This window comes from Hevea brasiliensis, chromosome 6 (genome assembly GCF_030052815.1).
Source record: "Hevea brasiliensis isolate MT/VB/25A 57/8 chromosome 6, ASM3005281v1, whole genome shotgun sequence".
Classification (NCBI taxonomy): Eukaryota; Viridiplantae; Streptophyta; class Magnoliopsida; order Malpighiales; family Euphorbiaceae; genus Hevea; species Hevea brasiliensis.
Genome location: NC_079498.1, coordinates 3900338 through 3920867, shown reverse-complemented (window position 1 = coordinate 3920867; position 20530 = coordinate 3900338). Strand labels below are relative to the sequence as shown.

Below are 20530 nucleotides of genomic sequence, written 5' to 3'. Positions count from 1 at the left end.
TTAAAATTTTTGCCCTAAAACACTTGATTTCATCAAGATAATCCATAAAACAAGTCGGCTTTTATAGAGTTTCAAAAACTAGTTGTTAAGCTAAAAAATCTAGACTAACAAGTAAAAAAATAAATAAATAAAACTAATCATTATTTTGTTTTTTAGCATACTCAAAATTTTACTGTCAGACTTAAAAGTAATTTGTTATTTTTGAAAATAATAGACCACTTTTTTATAGAGAATTTTGCTCGAGAGAAAAGTAACTTTTAAGTAACAAGACTTACTTTCGCTATTGTCTCAATAATTTACACTTTCAAAATATGACTTCAAAAAAATTTTCGACACTTTGAAACAACATATTTCATGTATCTAAGAATATGCAAACCTTTAAAATCAGTGCTTATTTGAAAAAAAAAAAATTAAAATTGACAATTTCTCTCTTCTTTTTACAAGCATATCTTGTGCCTAACGAATTAAGAGATTTTACTTAACTTTTAAATGCTCTTCAAATGTGCTCTCAATGCTTGACATGATTCATGATATCCCTTTGTTGTTTGTCAATCTTTCTTGGGTAATTTTCATCATTTACAAACTTGAAATGCTTACAACACACTTTGTTAAATAGATTATCTTAAGTTTTACCATCATAAAATATTATGCTCTTTTGAACTATAGGGCTAACAGCTGGCATGTTAAATGTAATCTACCCATTAAATGCCAAATACCAAATTTATATTAGAATTGTATAGATAGCTTTTCAAAGTTGCGCATTTATATTTTGGGATATTGATTATGGACTTAGTATTTGTGGCTCCAAATTGTCAAAAGTATTAACTCATTGGTTTGCTGGCACATTCGTTATTTAATAGTCAAATTTCATCAATTTGGGAGATTAAAGAAGTTTGTTCCCCACTTACCTTCTCCATGATAATGAAGTCTAGGGTTTTATTTACAACACCTTAATGACCATAATACCCTTGATTAATTCATACCCTTTACATTTCCTTGAAGGGTATTTTTGCACCTTGGCATCATCCTCGGCCTTAAGAGAAGAGATTGAGATTCCATAGTCATCTCTCTGACTAGAACAATGTCATCAACATCAAACCATCATTTTTATTTAAAGTTTGCACTGTGGGGTGGAGCCACCACTTACACCTAAAATCAACCGATAATTCTCTATTTTTTTTCCCCTTTGATGCATTAGGCACGTGATCTTGATTCTTCTTGTCACGTGATGTTGTTATATTATGGGTTGACTATTGTTGTCCACCCCATTGTATAGGTCATTATGAATAAATCTTTTGCGGGTAGAGGTTGGCTACCCCTTTGAGATTGATTTAGTTTTGTTTGACATTATTGTTATTATTGAAGTTGTTGTGGAGAAAAAATATTTTTTTAATATATTAATTAAATAATATTAAAAATTTATTTAAAATTAAATTTAATAAATTTTAATTATTATAACATAAAAAAATAAAATATTTTTTAACAGTATTTTTTAGAAAGTAATTTTGATTCAAATCATTATGCTAAACAGATATTTAGTGTCTATTTAATATTATCATTAAAAATGTATTAATTAAAAAAATTAGAAATTAAATTTAATGTATTTTAGTTATAATAATATTAGAATAATTTTTGATAATATTTAAAATATTTTTTTAAATGTGTTTTTTAAACTATGCTTGACAATTTTTACCAATTTTCGACTAGGTCACAATTTTCGCTAGCATTATATAACAATCAATTCAACATTTCAATAAAATTTTGCATAAAATATATGTAACAAAAAATTAAATTATAAATTTGTTTTTATAATAATACATTGGATCAATTTTCTTATAATATGTTAAAGTTTTTTTAATAATTTGTTCAATAGATAAATAATTCATATTGAATTTTAAAAAATATATAAATACAATTTATTTTTTATAATATGATCTCAAAATTGAAATCCTATCCTATTAATAAATAGAGAGTAGTAATTAACATAGTATTTAAATCTTAAATCAGAAACCATATATTGAGATTTTTACAATGGAAAAATTAGGTTGTGAAATCGTTATCCACCATTGAAGTTTCATTTAATTGGCTGTAGTTAATGTCGTAGACTCCAAAAACACTTAGCAACCTACCACCATCATCATTATTATTATTATTATTATTATTATTATTATTATTATTAAACTGTTTTTGTCGGTTTGATTTTTTTTATTGACATTATTATTATTACTGTGTCACTATCAATATTATCATCACTGATAAGACTATTAGACTTGATAAGGGCTAGCCCGACCCTTAAATTAAATCGGGATCGGCTCAGGTCAATAGTTTGGAGTCTTGAATTGAGTTTGGAATTGCTTCGATTTAACAACTTTTTTTTTCCAAAAATTTATATTGAGGTTATATTTTATTTATTTTTTTATCTTAAAAATTAAATTATTTAGTTTATAAATAATATCTAAAAATTTATTATAGTTTATAATATCTAAGGCCAAACCGAAACTATTTCGAATCAGAACCGTTTTCAAACTATAATTGATTTGAATAGTGAAGTCGGCTGAACCAGCTATTCGTAGCATCTTGGGTCGATTTTAACGAGGGATCCATACAACGAGACTCAATAATTAAATTAGGCGTTATAAATTATGACCAATATCAAATAAATCTTTCCCTCAAATCGAACCTGCATAGTGTTTTCAAATCATTCAGTAATGGAGATTACTTATGGTCATTCAAAAAACTGAATTATTTCAACTTATATCACCATCTATAAATTATAATTAAGGATAACTAACTAGTGTTTGGTATGAATGATTTGATACTCTTATCTCTTACTCTTTGTTTAGGAGGAAGTTTTTTAAAATAATGAGAGATTTTTCAATATTTAAAAACCTTGAATTTTTGTGTGGGAGAGTGGAAGGCTTTTCAAAGTATGAATTTTTGAAATTTTTAAAAACCTTTAAAAACCTCAATTTCCCAATCAACCAAATTGATGGGTTAACAAGATTTTCTCTTTAAAATCTCCAAATGTTTAAAAAGCCTTTCTGTCTTTCTAAATACTGAAAAATAAGAAGGTTTGAAAATCATAAAAAATCTTATTTTAAAAAACTTTATAAAACCTTAATTTACTCTACCTACTTTCAAATGGAATATTAAGCAAGTGAATAGATAAAATACTCATTCCCTTTAATAAACCGATCTAGCATAAATAGGATTAATTCTGATTCATTAAGTTTGAGACACCTGTGGAATATCCCAAAAAGGAGGATAATGATAATGTTCTTCATTCTTCTATTGTTCAAATTATTTTTGCTAATATTTGTCAGTTTTTTTCACCTAACATTATGAATCTTAATAAATTAAGCATACATAGAAAGCTTTGATGATCAAGATAGTTAGATTGTGTACACCTATTTTATTAAATTTTTCTTGCATTTTTAATAAAAGTTGAAGTCTCAAAAAAGAAAAAAAAAAATCAAAGCTAGAAAATTTGAATTCAATTTAGAAAGATGTCATAGCATAATAAAAAGCTTAGACTTTTCCTATTAGATAAGTTAGGCAACTTCTTTTGTTCTCTTCATTTTGGTGGTGGTTGGTGATGAGGATTGCTTACTACTCTTTACAACAGTAGATTTTTGGGTTTAAATTTTGTTGATTATCAATTTTAAGTATTTTAATATAATTAATTGTATTGTATTATTTTCAAAATTTTTTAATTTCATGAAATAAATAACTAAATTATGAGGCAAGGTAATATGAAAAAATTGTGAGGGAAAAGCGCATTGGAGTGTATATCATTTTTCTTTATTTGAGTTGATTAAAATATTTGTTTTTTTTATTATTTTTCATTTTAAACAAAAATATCAATTTGATTTAGATATAATTAGTTTAATTCTAATCTTATTTGAAAAGGGAAATTATTAAAAAAAATAAAATTTTAATTTTTTTTTACGATTATATTTTATAAAAATTAAATTATTAATTAAACCTTATACTTTTTATTTTTTTAATTATACCTTACTTACAATTAGTGAGATAATGAAAAATGCCACGTCAGTCTATCATGTCATTGCTAGCCATTAATTAGACTTAAGTAGGAAAAGATGAAAAGTTTAGAGTTTTATCGATAATTTTTGTAGCTTAGAGTGGAATTATAATTTTTTTTTAATTTTTTTACAAAATTTCCTAAAATTTATAATTTTTATTCACTTAATCTTAAAATTAAAATAATGATATTGGTATTATTATTGACACAAAATTAATTTTAAGTAACATATCATTAACAAAAAAATAAACAAAAAATGGAAAGGTATGCAGTTTAGATGTGTGCAGTGAGGAGGAAGGTGGCAAGTGGGAGCCATGCCCCTAAAAGGCCTCAACTCGTGGAAAACTTTCTTTTATGTGTATATACTCATAAATTAATTTTTTAAAATATTTTTTTTATTTTGTTAATTTATAAATAATGAAAAAAATTAAAATTATTATCTTTAATAATTTAAGGGTATATAATAATAAAATATTTAAATTTTAAATTATAACATAAAACTCTTAATTTTTAGGTTATTTTGATATTAGTTAGATTAAAAAATTATATTTTTTTATCTCTTAATTTAATACTTATTAAAAAAATTAATTAATTAAAAATAATTTTTATAATTAAATTTTTCTAGTTTTTCTTTCCCTTGTTCTGTACTGCCAATGATATAAATTATACATATCAATACGTTAATAACCCATAACTTATTTATCCTAAATTACATTAATAAAAATAATTTAAAAATTAATTATAAAAAATCATAAAAAATTTTATATTACTTAAATTAAAAGTTAATACTTTAAGCTTCATTTATTTTGTTAAAAATATTTTTTATATTTTTTTAATGTTTAAACACTAAAAAAATTGATTAACAAAATATATTTATTTGATTAAAAAAAAATTAAATCCATTCTATAAAAAATGGCTTCTTCTGTTTAAAAGGAAGCTATTTTATTGATGGTAATTTTGTCAAAATATAAATATTTATATATATATATATAATAAAAATATATCATCAATTTACATTACAGTCAAATAATAAATATAAAAATATTTTTTAGAAAATAATTTTTATGTAAAATAATTTTTATATAAAAATTATATTTTATAAAATAAATAAAATTTTATATTATAAATTAAAATTTAAATATTTTACTGGTATATTCAGTTAAATTAGGTGAATATAATTTACCCTAAATCACATCCATGCAGTCTAACGTTCAGTTGACTCCCAACAATAACAAAGCATTAATAAAAACCTACTATTTTAATACCAAAAAAGAAAAAACAACTAAAGAACTTCTCCACTCACTAAAAATTATCCTCTCTCTCCTTGGTCTCTTCTCTCTCCTCCTCTTTCCTCTTTTTCTCTCTCTAATCCCCAAAACAAAACCCTAAAAACCTTGATCTCGCCGGACCCATTCCTTTCCTCCTTCGTCGTGATCCCTTCATTCTTTCCCTCCGCCCCAAGGAAACGAGAAACACAAGGAAGGAAATAAAGCGACGGAAATTCAACAATATAGAGAGATTTGAGAGGTAGAAATGTACAAGAACCAGCTGCAGGAGCTGGCCCAGAGGAGCTGCTTCAACCTTCCCTCTTATACCTGCATAAGGGAAGGCCCTGATCACGCCCCCAGATTTAAGGCTACAGTTAACTTCAACGGCGAGATCTTCGAGAGCCCTCACTATTGTTCTACCCTCCGCCAGGCTGAGCACTCAGCCGCTGAAGTTGCCCTTAACTCCCTCTCGAACCGCGGCCCCTCTCACTCCCTCGCCGCCCGCATTCTCGTAAGCAAATTACACTGGCTCTTCGTCTCTTTTTACTAATTATTTCCATAAATTTTTAATTTTTTTAATTTCTGTACACCATGGTTATTATTGTGTGTTTCTTCTACTAAGCTTGACTGCAAAATGGAAGATAACAGAAAACCAGTTCTCTTTTGCTAACTTGCGCCGGAGGTGTTGCTGCTTTTTCCAGTTAGCTTTTTTGAAGCTTTTCTCCTTTTCTGGCCTTCTCCTCTGTTTGCGTGTTTCTTCCTGGCGCACGCATCACTGCCTCCGGCTAATTCGCTTTGAAATTGGTGAAAATGCCTTCGTTCCTCGTCCCTTCTTCAGTTCTTTGCCGTGCCGTGTGTGCTATATTATGCTTTTATTATCCTCGGCCTTAATATTAATTAATTAATTTTGGACTGCAAAGTGCTATCGTGCGCCGAGAGAGGTGCAACGGCTTATCCTGCGCACGGGTCTTTGATGATCGTCGGTGAGTTTTGTAGGTTGGTCGGGGATGGATTGATGTCGAAATGACCGATATGTCCTCGTTTATTTGACGGAAAACTCTGTCATATAATAATTTAGGAAAACTGTCGAAACTGGAGGAAGTTTCTGTGATGTAGTCGAGGCTAAGTAAAAACCTATCTGGTTTTAGTTTGGCTCTATACCTAGAAAACAGCTGTGCCTGGGTTTTTCGTTGTTGGTGAACTCGGTTTGCTCAGTGATGGGGTAGTTTGGTCACTTCAAGAATGTGGGTTTTTGGTCCTTTTATTTTTCCCTCGTTGACCGTGATTGGTTGCTGAGAAAACGGAACACAGGACAAGGAAAAAATCTGAAATTTTTAAATTTGTTAGTCATTTTGTCCTTTGTATATTTTTCTTTGCTTTATTGTTTAAAAAATATTTAAAAAATAAGAGAAAGAAATGGTCATCCAGCTAGTCTTTGTTAAAGAAGACTCTGATGCCTGATAAAAGATGTTTTGCTGGATAAAGATTTAGCTAGAAATTGTGATGTCATCAGTATTTTAATCAGCTTTATTATGATGTTGTTTCCCTCGTTTACATGCTTGAGCAGAGGAATCAAGATGTCTTGATACATTAATCAAGGGGAGTAGTAATTGGGCTAGATGATCAAATAACTTGAATCTTTCAATTCAGCAGAGGCAGAGATATTAGTTTATTTGGCACGAAAAGAGTTATTATCTCCATGTGCCTAAATTATGTATCTTGCTTTGCTAATTTTCTTGTTTGTTAATTCTGCAGCACAGATTTTCTTCAACATGCTGCATCTATTAAACTCAATATTACTTCCAAATTTAGCTTTTATTTCCATAATCCTTTTGTAATGTAACATAAAAATATGATCAACCCTTTCATAGGCTTGGACCCCATCAATTTACCCTATGATCTTATCCGTTACGAAATTGCTATAATCTTCTTACCTGCCTTAAATGGCACAATGCTTATGTCATCATTTTCCTGCACCTTTGCAGCGTCAAAAGTTCTAGGGATTTTGTCAACATTTCCACAAGAACACATTTAGTTTGAAAACAAATTTTCTTTTTCAAATAATTATTCTCTTAGGATCCTACCAATTTTTTTATTTTGCTGGTTATTATTTACTAGGAAGTAATATGGTGAATTAAAAGATCAAAAAGATGAATTCAAACATGCAAGCTGAACTGAAGTTGTAATAATGGCAACAATGAATCCTTCTGATCAGGTGGGCTTAATATGAAAATCATATCAGTCATTTAATTAAAGAGCTGTAATTTTTTAATTGTAGAAGTGTACAGGTATTACAAGGGCTTACAGAACTTCTAACCCTCAATTAATAACATGGGAAAAAAGAGGAATCTCTGTAGCTGTATAGCTGATTCCAAACTACGCCTGATTGGGTTGAATTTAGTGATAAAACTAAGGCATTTGTTTCTGTCCATTGAGTGGCTTTTCTTTATGGTTACTTATACAAGTAGTCAAGTATCTTAATGAAAGTCTAAATATTAGCATTTTGTTATCTTGTGGCTGCTCCTTTGGAATCTTATATTACTTTTGGCTTTCAAGATGAGCATTAGCATTGTTTATTATTCTTGGCTCGCTAGTTTTGTGATCTTAAGGATGCTAGGTTTCTGTTGTCAGGATGAAACTGGTGTATACAAGAACCTTCTACAAGAAATTGCACAAAGAGTTGGTGCTCCATTGCCACAGTACACAACATTTAGGTCAGGCCTGGGCCACCAACCTGTTTTTACAGGGACAGTGCAGTTGGCTGGAATTACATTCACAGGAGAACCTGCCAAGAATAAGAAACAGGCTGAGAAGAATGCAGCAATGGCAGCTTGGTCATCGCTAAAGCAATGTGAGTCCCTGCTGAAATTTTCATTTATAAATAATTGCTAGGGATGAATGTAAATACTTGAGTGGTTTCTTCTTCAAATGGAGGATGTTCAATAAATCATTTATTTATATCCTAAATAAAAAATGGATGTTTCAAACAAAAAAAAGGAACATGGCACTATCAAAAGATCCCCACCAATTGGTGTTCCAGCTGACTTGATCATTGCAAAGCCGAAACATGTAGCATTGCACTGCCTTGTTGCCCTGAATTATCATTTTGAAAATTCTTTGCAAGCATCCCTTCTCTTTAAATGCTTTAGATGGTGTTTCCCTCATTATACTTACTATGTGTATGGCTGTATATCTTGAGGAAGATTTTCTTGTGGGATATTTCTCTAGTGACTTGGCCTGCCTTTGGCACTCTAAGCCAAGACCATAATTTTTTGCTGAACTTATCTGAGTTATTAATAATGCACCTTTGTGAAGCTCACTTAAGCTTAAAGTGTAAATGTGTGTTTGTTGTGGCCAGTGGCAAAAGAAGATGCAAGTTCTTCATCTGAGCCAGACAACAATGATGAACTAGAACAAATCACAATAGCACGTGCCCTGTTGAATTACCGTCTGAAGGAAAAGATAGCAATGATAAGCTCCGCCAACTCCCCAATACCATTTTCAAAAAAGTTTCAAATTCAGAGCCCTAGGCCAACAAGTCCACAGCCTGCCCCAGCTACCTCATCTAAAATCCTCCCCTTAATCTGCCCAAGGACAGCTTCTCGAAATAGGCCTACTTCAACCACAGCAGTTGACAGACCTGTGCCAGCCAGACCCACATCAACTACAACAAATGACAGAAGTGTACCTCCACGACAATCACCTCTTCCAGAACTCTGGGCAACTTATCCTCAGAAATTCCCTGCAGCAGGAGCAGCTCCTTATGTCCCTATCCGACAATTTGGGGCACATTGCCACGGCATGGCTCAACCAGTGAAAATAAGAAGTGTAGTGCCCGTTTTTGCAGCACCTCAACGTCAACCACCATCACTTCCCCATCAGGTGATGCAAGGGCTACCTCAACAACCTCCACCTGTTACCATTAGGCCAACTTCACTAGCATATGCTACTCCACCACCCGTTCGAAAAGAAGATCCTATGAATGTTAGAAAAGATCATCTGGCTGCTCAGAAAGAAGATTCTGTGGGCATTCAAAACGATCATTTACCTGTTCAGAAAGAAGAACCTCAGGCTGTTCAAAAAGATCATTCGCTTGTTCAGAAAGAAGAATCTCAGGCTAATCAAAAAGATCATTCATCTGTTCAGAAAGCAGAATCTCAAGCTGTACAAAAGGAAGATCCTTTAAACATTATGAAAGATCATCCAACTGCTACTGCTGCTGCCTTCTTGCCAAATAAATCACCAGGTCAAGTGGAGGAAACTGGGAGCCCAAAGCTGAAAGAATTTGAGACAGTTCAACAGATGGAACAACTCAAAATCTGATTGTTGCAGGGGAAGAGTTGGATCCATGGGAGACAATCTAATGGTTTTTATGCTCATCTCACTTTTGTTGTAGCATCTTCTCTCATCTTATTGTATGAGTGTTTCTATTTTAACTTTTTTTTTCCTCCTGGCATTTTACTTTTAACCATTTTGTTCTCTTAGGCAGCAGGTTAAATTAGTATGGGCAGTGCCATATATTTGGAATTCAAGAGTTTTCTTATGTTAGCAGTTGCATGGCCATATGGTAGTATAGAATTAGAATGATGTTGGAGTTCAGTTCAGTGCCTTGTAATGATTTTTTTTTTAGGAAATTATCCTGAAATTTTTTTTTTAATCCCCAGACTTGAAACGGATATTTGATTGCGCCTGGAGACAAGATTCCCCTTCACTTTCAAGCAGTGTATGATAATATTGAGTGGGTTTTCAATTCCTAATCTTTTGTTGCTTTAGTGAAATGTGAACGCATGAAAAGTCGTTTAAAATCACCTTGTTCACTAGCTCTGCACCATATGTTTGCTTGGCATTTGGCTTAGGTAACCACATGATAAGCTGAGCTTGATTGTCAAAATACTGTTGATATAGACCAAACCTTAACAGGAGGACATATTTCGGATCCAAACAAGGGATTTGAGTTGCAGCCATCAAGTGGCTAGCTGGCTATCAACTGCTCTGGATCAATTATCAAACAAAGGAAGATGGGAAATAGACCCGCTGTATCTTTCAGTTGATAATTGGTAGTAGCCCATGAAAGGGATGATGAACCTTAACAAGTACTACCCAGGGCCAATTTATGTAGTGAAATCAGAATGAAATGTTGCTGAGCGCATGATTACCTCATTAATGGAAAATTTTATTATTAATTTTAGTACAAAGTTTTAAAGAAGAAGAATGATTTAGGAGTGGGAATCCATGATCAGTTTGAGTTGCTGTTGAATTAATTGGCAGCTGGAAATCACATGCAAGACAAGCTCAATAAATAAGTGGGGCAGCCCTGTGCCTGTGGATTATCACTTGTTAAGTAATTTAATTAATGTGGCCCCAACGTTATCATAACGTCACGCCATCTCAAATTAAAATTTTAATTAGACTCTAATTTGAGAGTTTTTGAGAAATCTGTCCCCTTATTCCGCGCGTGTACGTTAAGTTAAAACTTATAATAAACTATAAATAATATGTAAGTAATTTTTATACAATTTCTCGACTATTCTTTGTATTTTATTTATTTCTCTTAATTTTAATTTATTATCATAATTTATTATAATGTGATATTTATAAATATAGCTTCAACTCTTTTTGATAAATGATACATTTTTATTCTTTTTAAGAAGTAGATGATTGTGATAGTTAGGGCTGAGCAGAATTCGGTTCAAACTGAAAAATTGAACTGAATCGATTCAATTCGGTTCAATCATTTCGGTTTTAAAATTTAATCGATTCGGTTTTAATTTCTAAAATTTTCGGTTTAGTTCGGTTTTAAAGAGAAAAAAATCGATTAAACAGAACCGAACCGAATAGTGATTTATATAGTCAAATTGAACCAAATTGATTTTTGATTTAATTTATTTTTATGAAAAATTTATGAATTATATTTAATTTTATATATATATTAATTGTTTAATTTCATTGATTAATGGTTATTAGGTTCAAATCAAAGTTAAAATTAGACCAAATAACTTGAAAATTAAGCCTAAATTAAAAAATAATAAAAAATCAAACCGATCGGTTTAAACCGAACCGAACCGAAATAAAGCGGTTCAGTTCGATTCGGTTTTTCACCAATTTCGGTTCGATTCGGTTTCTAAAATTGACGATTCGGTTTTTATAATTTAATTCGATTCGGTTCGGTTTGAACCGATTGCTCACCCCTAGTGATAGTATTATATTTTTTATGATAAGTTATTAAATGGTTAATTTTTTTAGTGTGAAATAAAATGTAATAAAAAAGTAATTTTATTGAAATATAATAAAAAAAGTTTTTTTTTAAAATTTAGAAATCTAGTTGGAGGGGTTTTTATATTTTTATTAACAAATTAAAGTTAAAGGGATAAAAGTGAAATAAGAAATAAAATTCAATGATAAATTATAAAAATTATCCAAATATATGTAGTAAATGCTAATACTTTTAAAAAATAATTAAAAAAATGAAAGACAAAGACTCAAATTTTTGTAATATATTAATAAATAATATAAAAATTAATTAAAAATAAATAAAATATTATTTAATTATAAAAATATTAAAATAATAAAATAACTTTTCAAACTATTTTTTATGATATTTAAAATGATTTTTTTAAAAAAATTTTAAATTCAATACAAATGGGTCCTAAATGCATTTAACACCAAAATAGTAAGTTGAATAAAAATTATTTATATGAAAAACAGAATATGATCAAGAGATTGAAGAAATTCAAGTTGATGACATATGCATTCAAATTAGGGTGCCCAGAACTTAGCAATGAAACAAGCAAACTCTGTTGAAAGAATGGAAATTGCCAACTTATCTAAATCCACAGTTCAATCCAAAAAACTACAACTCAAACACTGATTTTGCTTCCATAAGTTGCTCGGTTGGTAGGTTCCATTTTCATACGACATCATTATTACAACCTTGAGGATCAAAAAATGCTGTCTTTTCCTTTAACTTCTTCATCAATCACTGTTTCTCTTTTCCAATCTCTGTTGCAAGCTCCTTATATTGCTAAGTTCAGTCACATGTATGTGGCCGAGTCCAAGTGTCCGAATGGTGAGATGAAAAGTTTGAGCCTTCACAATAAAAGTCTAGCTGAGCCAAAGTTCGGATCGAGCGTCTTGCCTATGGCTCGTATATGTTGTAAATGGCCAGAGATTGAACTACCCCATAAGCTTACAAGGGCTAATGATGAAGCAGGGGTCCTCCTTTCTACAAATAGAGGCACCAGAAAATAAGGGAACATGACAAATATTGAAGCTTTTGGATGCTTAACATTTATATTGTCATTTCCATTCATTAATTGCTATTGAGACTATGCTTCCTGCCTTTCTTAATGTTCTCTGTCAACCAACATGTTGAGAATGCCACAGCTTTTAAAACTTTTGAGTGTGGAGTTTCATCTTATTAGCATGGTGTGTAAGGATTGTCCACTTTCTTCTTTCTTTTAAAAATCTTTATCCACCATCCAAAATCGATGGTCCAACATTATTCTGTTGGATACTATGGAGTAGAAACATCCAAAGCTTCTAACCCAACTCCCATCATGTTGATTACAATATTTTCAACATTGAATTAATGTTTATAGACTATTGAAATATATCCTAAAAGAACCTAACAGGAGAGATGTTGCTCTCATTGTGGGGAAGATGAAGAGATCCAATGAAAATATTTCTTTTGTAAGGGAACTTCTATGGCATCATAAAAATAGACTTGATTTCAAGTGGACCATCATATATCAAGTGGGTTTTGGGCCAAAATCAAATAAGTTCTTGGACATGCACATCTCAGGTGGAAGTGGAATCAAATCGACCATTCAATCTGAGTCTGGGGGTTCTCCACTTTCAAACCCTTTTGCACATTTAGTAGGTCTTTTAAATCATTAAACATCCCTATAGTGCAATTCTTCCTGGTAATTACTGCATACACATTGCACAATCCTTTTAGTTCAAATTCTTTAATTTCAGGGAAGTCCCAGGAAGTAATTTGAGGGTGAATAAGTTATTTTCCGGGAAGCAAAGTAGATTGCTTCCTTGACTTTTCAGAAATTGAGATAAAATGTCAACAAAATCAAAAAATTCGAAATTCTCTAATCAAGTTACACTCAATCAAATAAGCTTTAAACTAAGCTTAATTATATTGATTTTTTGGGATTTTTTTTTATCATAGATTAGGGAATGGTTAACGTCAGGTAGTTATAAAAATTTTAAAAAAAAAAAAGGTGGTAAAATAGTAGGTTTTGATTGAATATAAGTGGCCATTCTTGACTAGTTTTGCTTCAACAACACCCCTAACCACTAAGAAAGAGCAGTGGCATCTTTATCCATTTGTGGGTTAAAGCTTTCATAGTGAAAAGAACAGAGCATGAAGATTGAAAAGAGTGAAATGATGTTTAAAAAAAAAATATTTTATTTTTTATTTTAAAAAATATATTATTTAATTTTCAATTATTAGTTTATAAATTATTTCATTCTTTCGTTGCTTTTTTTTATTAAATTAATTAAATGAGAAAAAATAATTATAGATGAATTTAAAATTATAAAGACCAAAGAAAGACTGGAAAAAAATTACATTAAAATAATAAGAATAATTAAACAGTTCACGTAATAAAGGATGAAGAGACGAAATAATATATTTTTTAAAATAAATGTATTAAATAATATTTTATAAAATATATAAAATTTTCAAAATATATATATATAAATTAAAAAATATTTTAAAAAAAAAAACTTTAAATTAAAAAAAAAATAAAGTACTAGTGCCGACTACACAATAATAAGGGTGCCATACAAGCAAAGGTGGACTATGGGTGGGACCAAGTCTCCACTTCAACGACACCATCCCCAAAGCAATGCCACATCAGCATTTTATTGATTTACGCAACAATTTTTTTATTTTTATTTTTATTTTTTTATGAGGAGTGTATGTATGTAGAAGGCTCAGACAAGATGGGCCCACGTGATTGAACCTCTAAATGGGACCCAAAGAGGGGTTAAGGAAGCGCTGGTATTATTCCTTCCCTATTACAAAAGCAATGGCTCATGAAAAAAGAAGATGGGAACCCTCCACCCGTAAGGAAGAATGCCAACTATCATAAAAGCAAAGCAAAAAATTTTTAAAAAAAAATTATTTATTTATTTATTTTTTAAATAATTATAATAGTGACAAATAATAAGAAGAGGGGGACAAAGTGGAAGGATGTTAATCCCACCAAAAGTTTAGAAAAGAGAGAAACAAACATACCCCTTTTGACTTTGTTATTGCTCATCATATACAATTGATTGTAATATATTATTATAATATTTACTCTTCATACACTAACACAACTTTATTGTCTTCTCTTTCTCTCATGCCTCTTTTTTCAAACATTTAGATTTTGATCTTCTTGAAGATTGCCCTTTTTTTTTCCTCTTGTAATTAATCCTCTAACATGGTTTAATTATGTGCAATAAAAAAATCAAATATCTTAATTTAAATGTTTAATGCGTTGGTATAAAAAGGATAAAATGAGAAAATTAAAGGTCTGACGTAAAGAGGCGTAATATCACATAATTTATAAGTTTTAAATATTAAGACGGATCGAATAGTTAATAAAGCTAAATAACAAAATAAAATTTATATATAGTCAATTTTAATTAATTTAGAATTAAAATTTATGTAAGATTGAATGCTTACAGTTGTATCAAAAATTTAAATTATTAGTAGATGTGTAACTCTAACATTTTATAGCATAGCAATCTAAATAATATAAGATAAGAGAATTTGGGTAAAATATTGACCCACTGAGTTATCTACTTGTTACCAATAATATAATTGTTGTTGTTGCAATTAATCCTTTGATTAAATCTAAAACAAAATTATGCTCTTAAATGGGATTTAAGTTAGTTAATTAATTAATTGTTAAGTATTGAAGTAGTAAAAAGATGGGCAGTGGGTTTTAGAAGGTGGCTAGGAAATCAAGAAACCAGGTGACAAAAAGAAGTGTAAACTTGAAGGGTTGGAGACAAATTTTATTGGAGAGAAGAATTATAAGTAGTTTTTAGTGTATGAAAATAATTAAAACTCTAAAATACAAGCCATTTGTCACAAAGGCAAAATCATGAACATCAAATATTGTATACACCCATCAAGAATTAATATACTCCCTAATTTAAGAAAAAAGAACACTCAAGGATGCTGACAACACCACTAAAAAATGGAGCATGGGATGGTTTTCAAAGTTGGCAAGTCAATTTCATTAACTATTTATTCAATTGTGTTGTCTTCAAGTGTATTTTCCACTTGGGTTTTAGCTAGCTAGCTAGCTCATTGGCATGCTTGTAATTGAAAGGGTATAAAGTAGAGATTGATAGTGGAGAGGAGAGATTGGAAAATCTTTCCTTTTTGAAAAATGGGTTTGAATATGCATTTCCTCATCATATCATTGGGACTCAAAAACAAAGGTATGTTCCAATCATAATACTTAGCCACTTCTAGTTTAAGTATAAGAACATGAAAACAACAACAAAAAAGTTCAAGAAAATCAAATCTCTTAGCAACAAAAATCATCACAAAGAACAACAATATCTATTCTATATATGCTATCTAATGTAAAACAAAAATAAAATCTTTCATCATCCAAACACCATACCCACATGTTACAATTTATTAATATTATCTGAACCCTTATATATATGAAAATGTTTTCTTTCATTATTGTTACTGATAATAGAAATGAATAGAAAGTTCCAATTAATTGAAGAAATGAATCACCACAGTGTTGCTGTAGAACCTGAGATTCATTGATGTGCTTGTTTTGGTGAAGAGAATTCAAGGGATGAATGAAGGACCACTCTACTTCTTAGCATAAATTGGAACAACAATTCCTTGGATTAAAGCCTTGTTTGACCCTTCTCAATTCCACCTATATCTACTATACACTTCCAACTTCCTACTATTTTCCACTGTCAACTCCACCTAGCTATATCTAGCATTTGTACATAAATAATTATTTATTGTTCTCATGTAATTTATAATTGTTATAATTGTAAATCATTGAATTAATTAACTAAGTAAATTTATGGCTCACTCAGAAAGATTTCTAATTCTCAATCTCTTTCATTGATTGAATTGGAAAGGTGAATCTAATACAATATATGAAAAATAGATATGATATCACTTACCCCAATAAAAAAAATCATGGCATTCAACTTAAAATAGTGATAGAATTGTTGAGAGAAAATTAGGTTTTTTTTTTTATGTGGCTTAAAAGTTGTTTAGTGTAATTTATAAAAATTAGTCAAGCACTTAATGCTTATAAATTAATATAAACTTATAAATATTTGAAATTTTAAGTAATTACTTGTTTAATCGGTTATAAACAATTGATAAGTAGCTAATCTATTTAGTAAAAAGTAACTCATGAGCACATATATTGTTAAAATTAATATATATATATATATTAAATGAGATATATAATAAAATTTTAAAAATTAAATGAAGAAAATGTAATAAAATATATAGTCAAACTACTTATAAATATAAAGTTTACAAATACTAAAATAAAAAATTAATTCTATAACTTGTTTTTTTTTACTTATAAAATTAAAATGTGTTATAAACAAACTTATAAATTTGTTTTTAGAATTTATAACAAATACCCTCTTAACTCAATTTTTTTTTTAATTTAAAAAATGCAGTTTCCCATACTCTGACTGTAAGTGATATTCAGGTAAAATCCTACCAACAATTATCACTCCATAACTCAACCCCTCTTAACTCAAATTTTAATATAAATTCAATAATATTAAGTTAAAATTTATTAATAAATAAGGAAATTTTTGGTATAGTGTGGAGTAAGTACATTATATACTCCTCATCCTCAACATATCGTTTGAAAACAAATAAATATGGTAAGCTATATATATATATATATATATATATATATATATATATATATATATATATATATATAGAGTTTTCAATACCTTTCAAGGACAAAATGAAAACCAAGGCAAATTAAAATGCTGTTGTTGATTATTTTATTATTATGATATTTAATTAAAATAAGTTAAAAATGGAAATGTCAATTTGAAGTTACCTTAGCTTATTTTAGTTTTAATTTAATATTAGTAATAAGAATTTTAATAATAAAATTAAAAAATTAGCTATTTATTTTAACAATAACCCTTTAAATAGTCTAAAAATTATTATATTAAAAGGGTATTTGATTTGATTACTTATTTTTAACTTTTGACTTAAAATATATTTTTTAATTTAAAAATAAATAATTAATTATTTAATAAAATTATTTAAAAATAACTTTTAAATAATTAGTTTAAGTGTTTGGTTAAAAGTAATTTAATTTATCAAAATGACCCAAAAATATATATTATGAAGTATTGTAGTTATCAAAATGAGGATGATATTAATATTTTAAAAAATTATTAAAATAATATAATATTTTATTTAATTAAAATATAATTTTAAAAGAAAAATAAATAAATTATAAGTAGAAGATATTTTATTTATAATTTTTAATTTATTTTAAATAAATTTTTAACTAATATATTTATAATAAATATTAATATATTTATAATTTTTTATTTATAAATAAATTTAACTAATTTATAAATTAAACTAAATACTTTCAAAATATTAAAATTTTCTCAATATTATATCTAAATTAATTCCATAACACCTTTAACTAAAAGAAAATTAATTTTGCTAGTAAAAAAATCAGACAATCATTGAAGCAAAAAGAACAACATTATTATAATTATTATTATTTTTTTTTTTTTAATATCATTGTTGTTGCTTGTGATGCAATGCAGTCTCTGAATGTGAGTTGTGGCTCTTTTTTCTTTCAAGAAAACCCATTATTAAGTCAAATTGATTATTATTTCTCTCCAAGAAACAATTCCAATCTCCAATAATAACAATAATAATAATGATAATGTTTAAATAATAATAATAATAATAATAATAATAATAATATTTATTTACATTTTTTTTTTCTTTCTGAGTGTTAGGTCGTGAGAATATTTGTGGACAGCACGTGACGCTACTTTTCCCGCATGCGAAAAGCGATGTGAAAATGCCTCACAATTAAAAACACTTTAAATTTTTGTAGAAAAATATATTAATTACTATTTAGGTTTGTAGATTATTTATTAATTGAAATACTATATATTAATAACCGTATTGGGTGTTAAAATATACTCTCTCTTACATTTTATTTATTTTATGAAAAATAATTTATATATATAATTTTTTATAAAAAATATTTTTTATTATTCATTTATAATATTAAATTAGTGGTATATATTTATTTCATATATATATATAAATATATTCACATTTTAATAAGATTATCAAAATTTAAAAAATATAAAATAATTTAAAAAAAAATAAAAGTCATTTTTTTAAAAATTGACCTAATTTTTCTTTTGATAAAAAAAAATATTTTCTATTATTAATTTTTCTGAGTACCCCAACTATAAAAAATTACAAAAAAAATTTTTCAAAAAAATATTTTCCGTGAAACAAATAAAGTCTTGATAGGACTATGATGTATTCGACAATATTAATTATTTTAATAGTGATTAATTTTTTTTTGATAAAAATAGTGATTAATTATTTAATTAATTATTAGATATTAACTATTAGTAATTAGTTACTTATATAATAATTTAAAATAAAAATATTCAGTAAAAATAATTATTAGATTAATAATTAGACAAAAAAATAATAGCATCATCTCAGGAGAAAAGCTTTTCATAAACTATTTCTTCAATCTCTGTATACAATGTCATCAAATAATATAAATAATAGATATCTAATAAAAGTATTAAATATTATCTTAAAAGTTACTGTAAAATAAAACCTATATGTATGTGTCCAATTAACTTAATTTTATATACATATTTTAAATTTTAATTTCGATATTAATACAATAGGATGCTTTTAAATATGTATAAATATGAAAAACACAATAATCATAATGAGTGTGTTGATATGTTTATCTAAATATCATTTATTTTATAAAAAATATATATTTATTACTAAAAAAATTTCATCTCAGAATTTTTTAAATTTATAAAATTTGGAATTCAAATTTTGATGAAAATCAATTATATTAAAAAATACATTTACTGCAATTATAGAATAATAATATATAAAGTGTTGAATTTATAGTTTTTATATTAATTAAAAATAAACTATTTATATTAAAAAAAATTAATCTAGAGTTAAATTTTCGTCAACAATGTGCTTCTAATATAAAATTTGAGAAATTACCAATTTGTCATCTTGCATGAGTTATAAATAATTAGTACAATATAAAATTTAAGATAATTTATTTTTATTTTAATAATATCATTTAATTTCTTGTATAATAATAGTAATTATAAATAAGGATTGAAATGGAACATAATTTAACATACTGAAAAAAAATATAAAAACATAATAAGAATTTATTAAAATTAATTTAAATTTAATTGATTTTAAATAAATTAATATTAAACAATATTAGCAGAAAGACAAATATGCATCAAGTTAAAAACCGAGCAGCCGCAGGACAAAGATAAGAAAAGGAGGAGATTGAAGCTGACATTTGCTTTTTAACATTTGTTGGTCTGGAATTAAGCAACCGTCCTTTTACCTATATTATTCAAAGAGCTCAGCTCAGCTGGTCTTTTTTTTTTCCGAATTTGTCCTTGTTGAGCCTCAAGAATCTCGAGACTGCCACTATCCAATCACATTTTTTTTATTACTTTGTTGAAGAATATTCCTGCCATGTTTTTTTTGTTTACATTATTTTATCTTCTTTTACTTTGATATATAATATAACACTATCAATGGCTGATTTGACTCGTAATTTAGGGCTTTCAAAATTACTATTAGACCCTCACATTTTCAGCTAATTATCAAGTGTATCAGAAGTACTAAAAAATAATATTTCATATCTCACAGATAATAAATCATTTCTATTATATAAAAAGTGGGTTCTACGTGATTGTTAAAGAAGGTATGTATACACCGGGTATACCAAATAATTTCTCCACATTTTCTAACTTGCTCTCAGATTTTACCAATTTTTAAAATTGTGACCATTGAAAAAAGTAGAAAAAAAAAAAAGATAAAATATTTTGTTTACTTTGATTTCTTTTTTCTCTAAGATTTAGTCCCTAGTTGTTGTCATTTGTGGCCTCTCTTGCCCCTCTGAATTGG

At 27.9% G+C, this 20530-nt stretch overlaps 1 protein-coding gene across 1 annotated transcript; it reads left to right on the top strand.

The window, feature by feature from the left end:
• The first annotated feature begins 5314 nt into the window (after positions 1–5314).
• Positions 5315–9967, top strand: LOC110648066 (double-stranded RNA-binding protein 2). Its single transcript, XM_021802168.2, has 3 exons — positions 5315–5821; positions 7942–8161; positions 8669–9967. Exons 1-3 carry the CDS (start codon positions 5576–5578, stop codon positions 9631–9633), a joined length of 1431 nt encoding a protein of 476 aa, XP_021657860.2. The 5' UTR covers positions 5315–5575; the 3' UTR covers positions 9634–9967.
• The last annotated feature ends 10563 nt before the right edge of the window (positions 9968–20530 follow it).

What these genes read in the sequence shown, in the direction of transcription:
- LOC110648066 (XM_021802168.2), top strand. Translation starts at nt 5,576, where the DNA reads ATGTACAAGAACCAGCTGCAGGAGCTGGCCCAGAGGAGCTGCTTCAAC. An exon ending in CCCTCGCCGCCCGCATTCTC is followed by an intron (nt 5,822 to 7,941) that starts GTAAGCAAATTA and finishes TTCTGTTGTCAG; the next exon opens with GATGAAACTGGTGTATACAA. An exon ending in TTGGTCATCGCTAAAGCAAT is followed by an intron (nt 8,162 to 8,668) that starts GTGAGTCCCTGC and finishes TGTTGTGGCCAG; the next exon opens with TGGCAAAAGAAGATGCAAGT.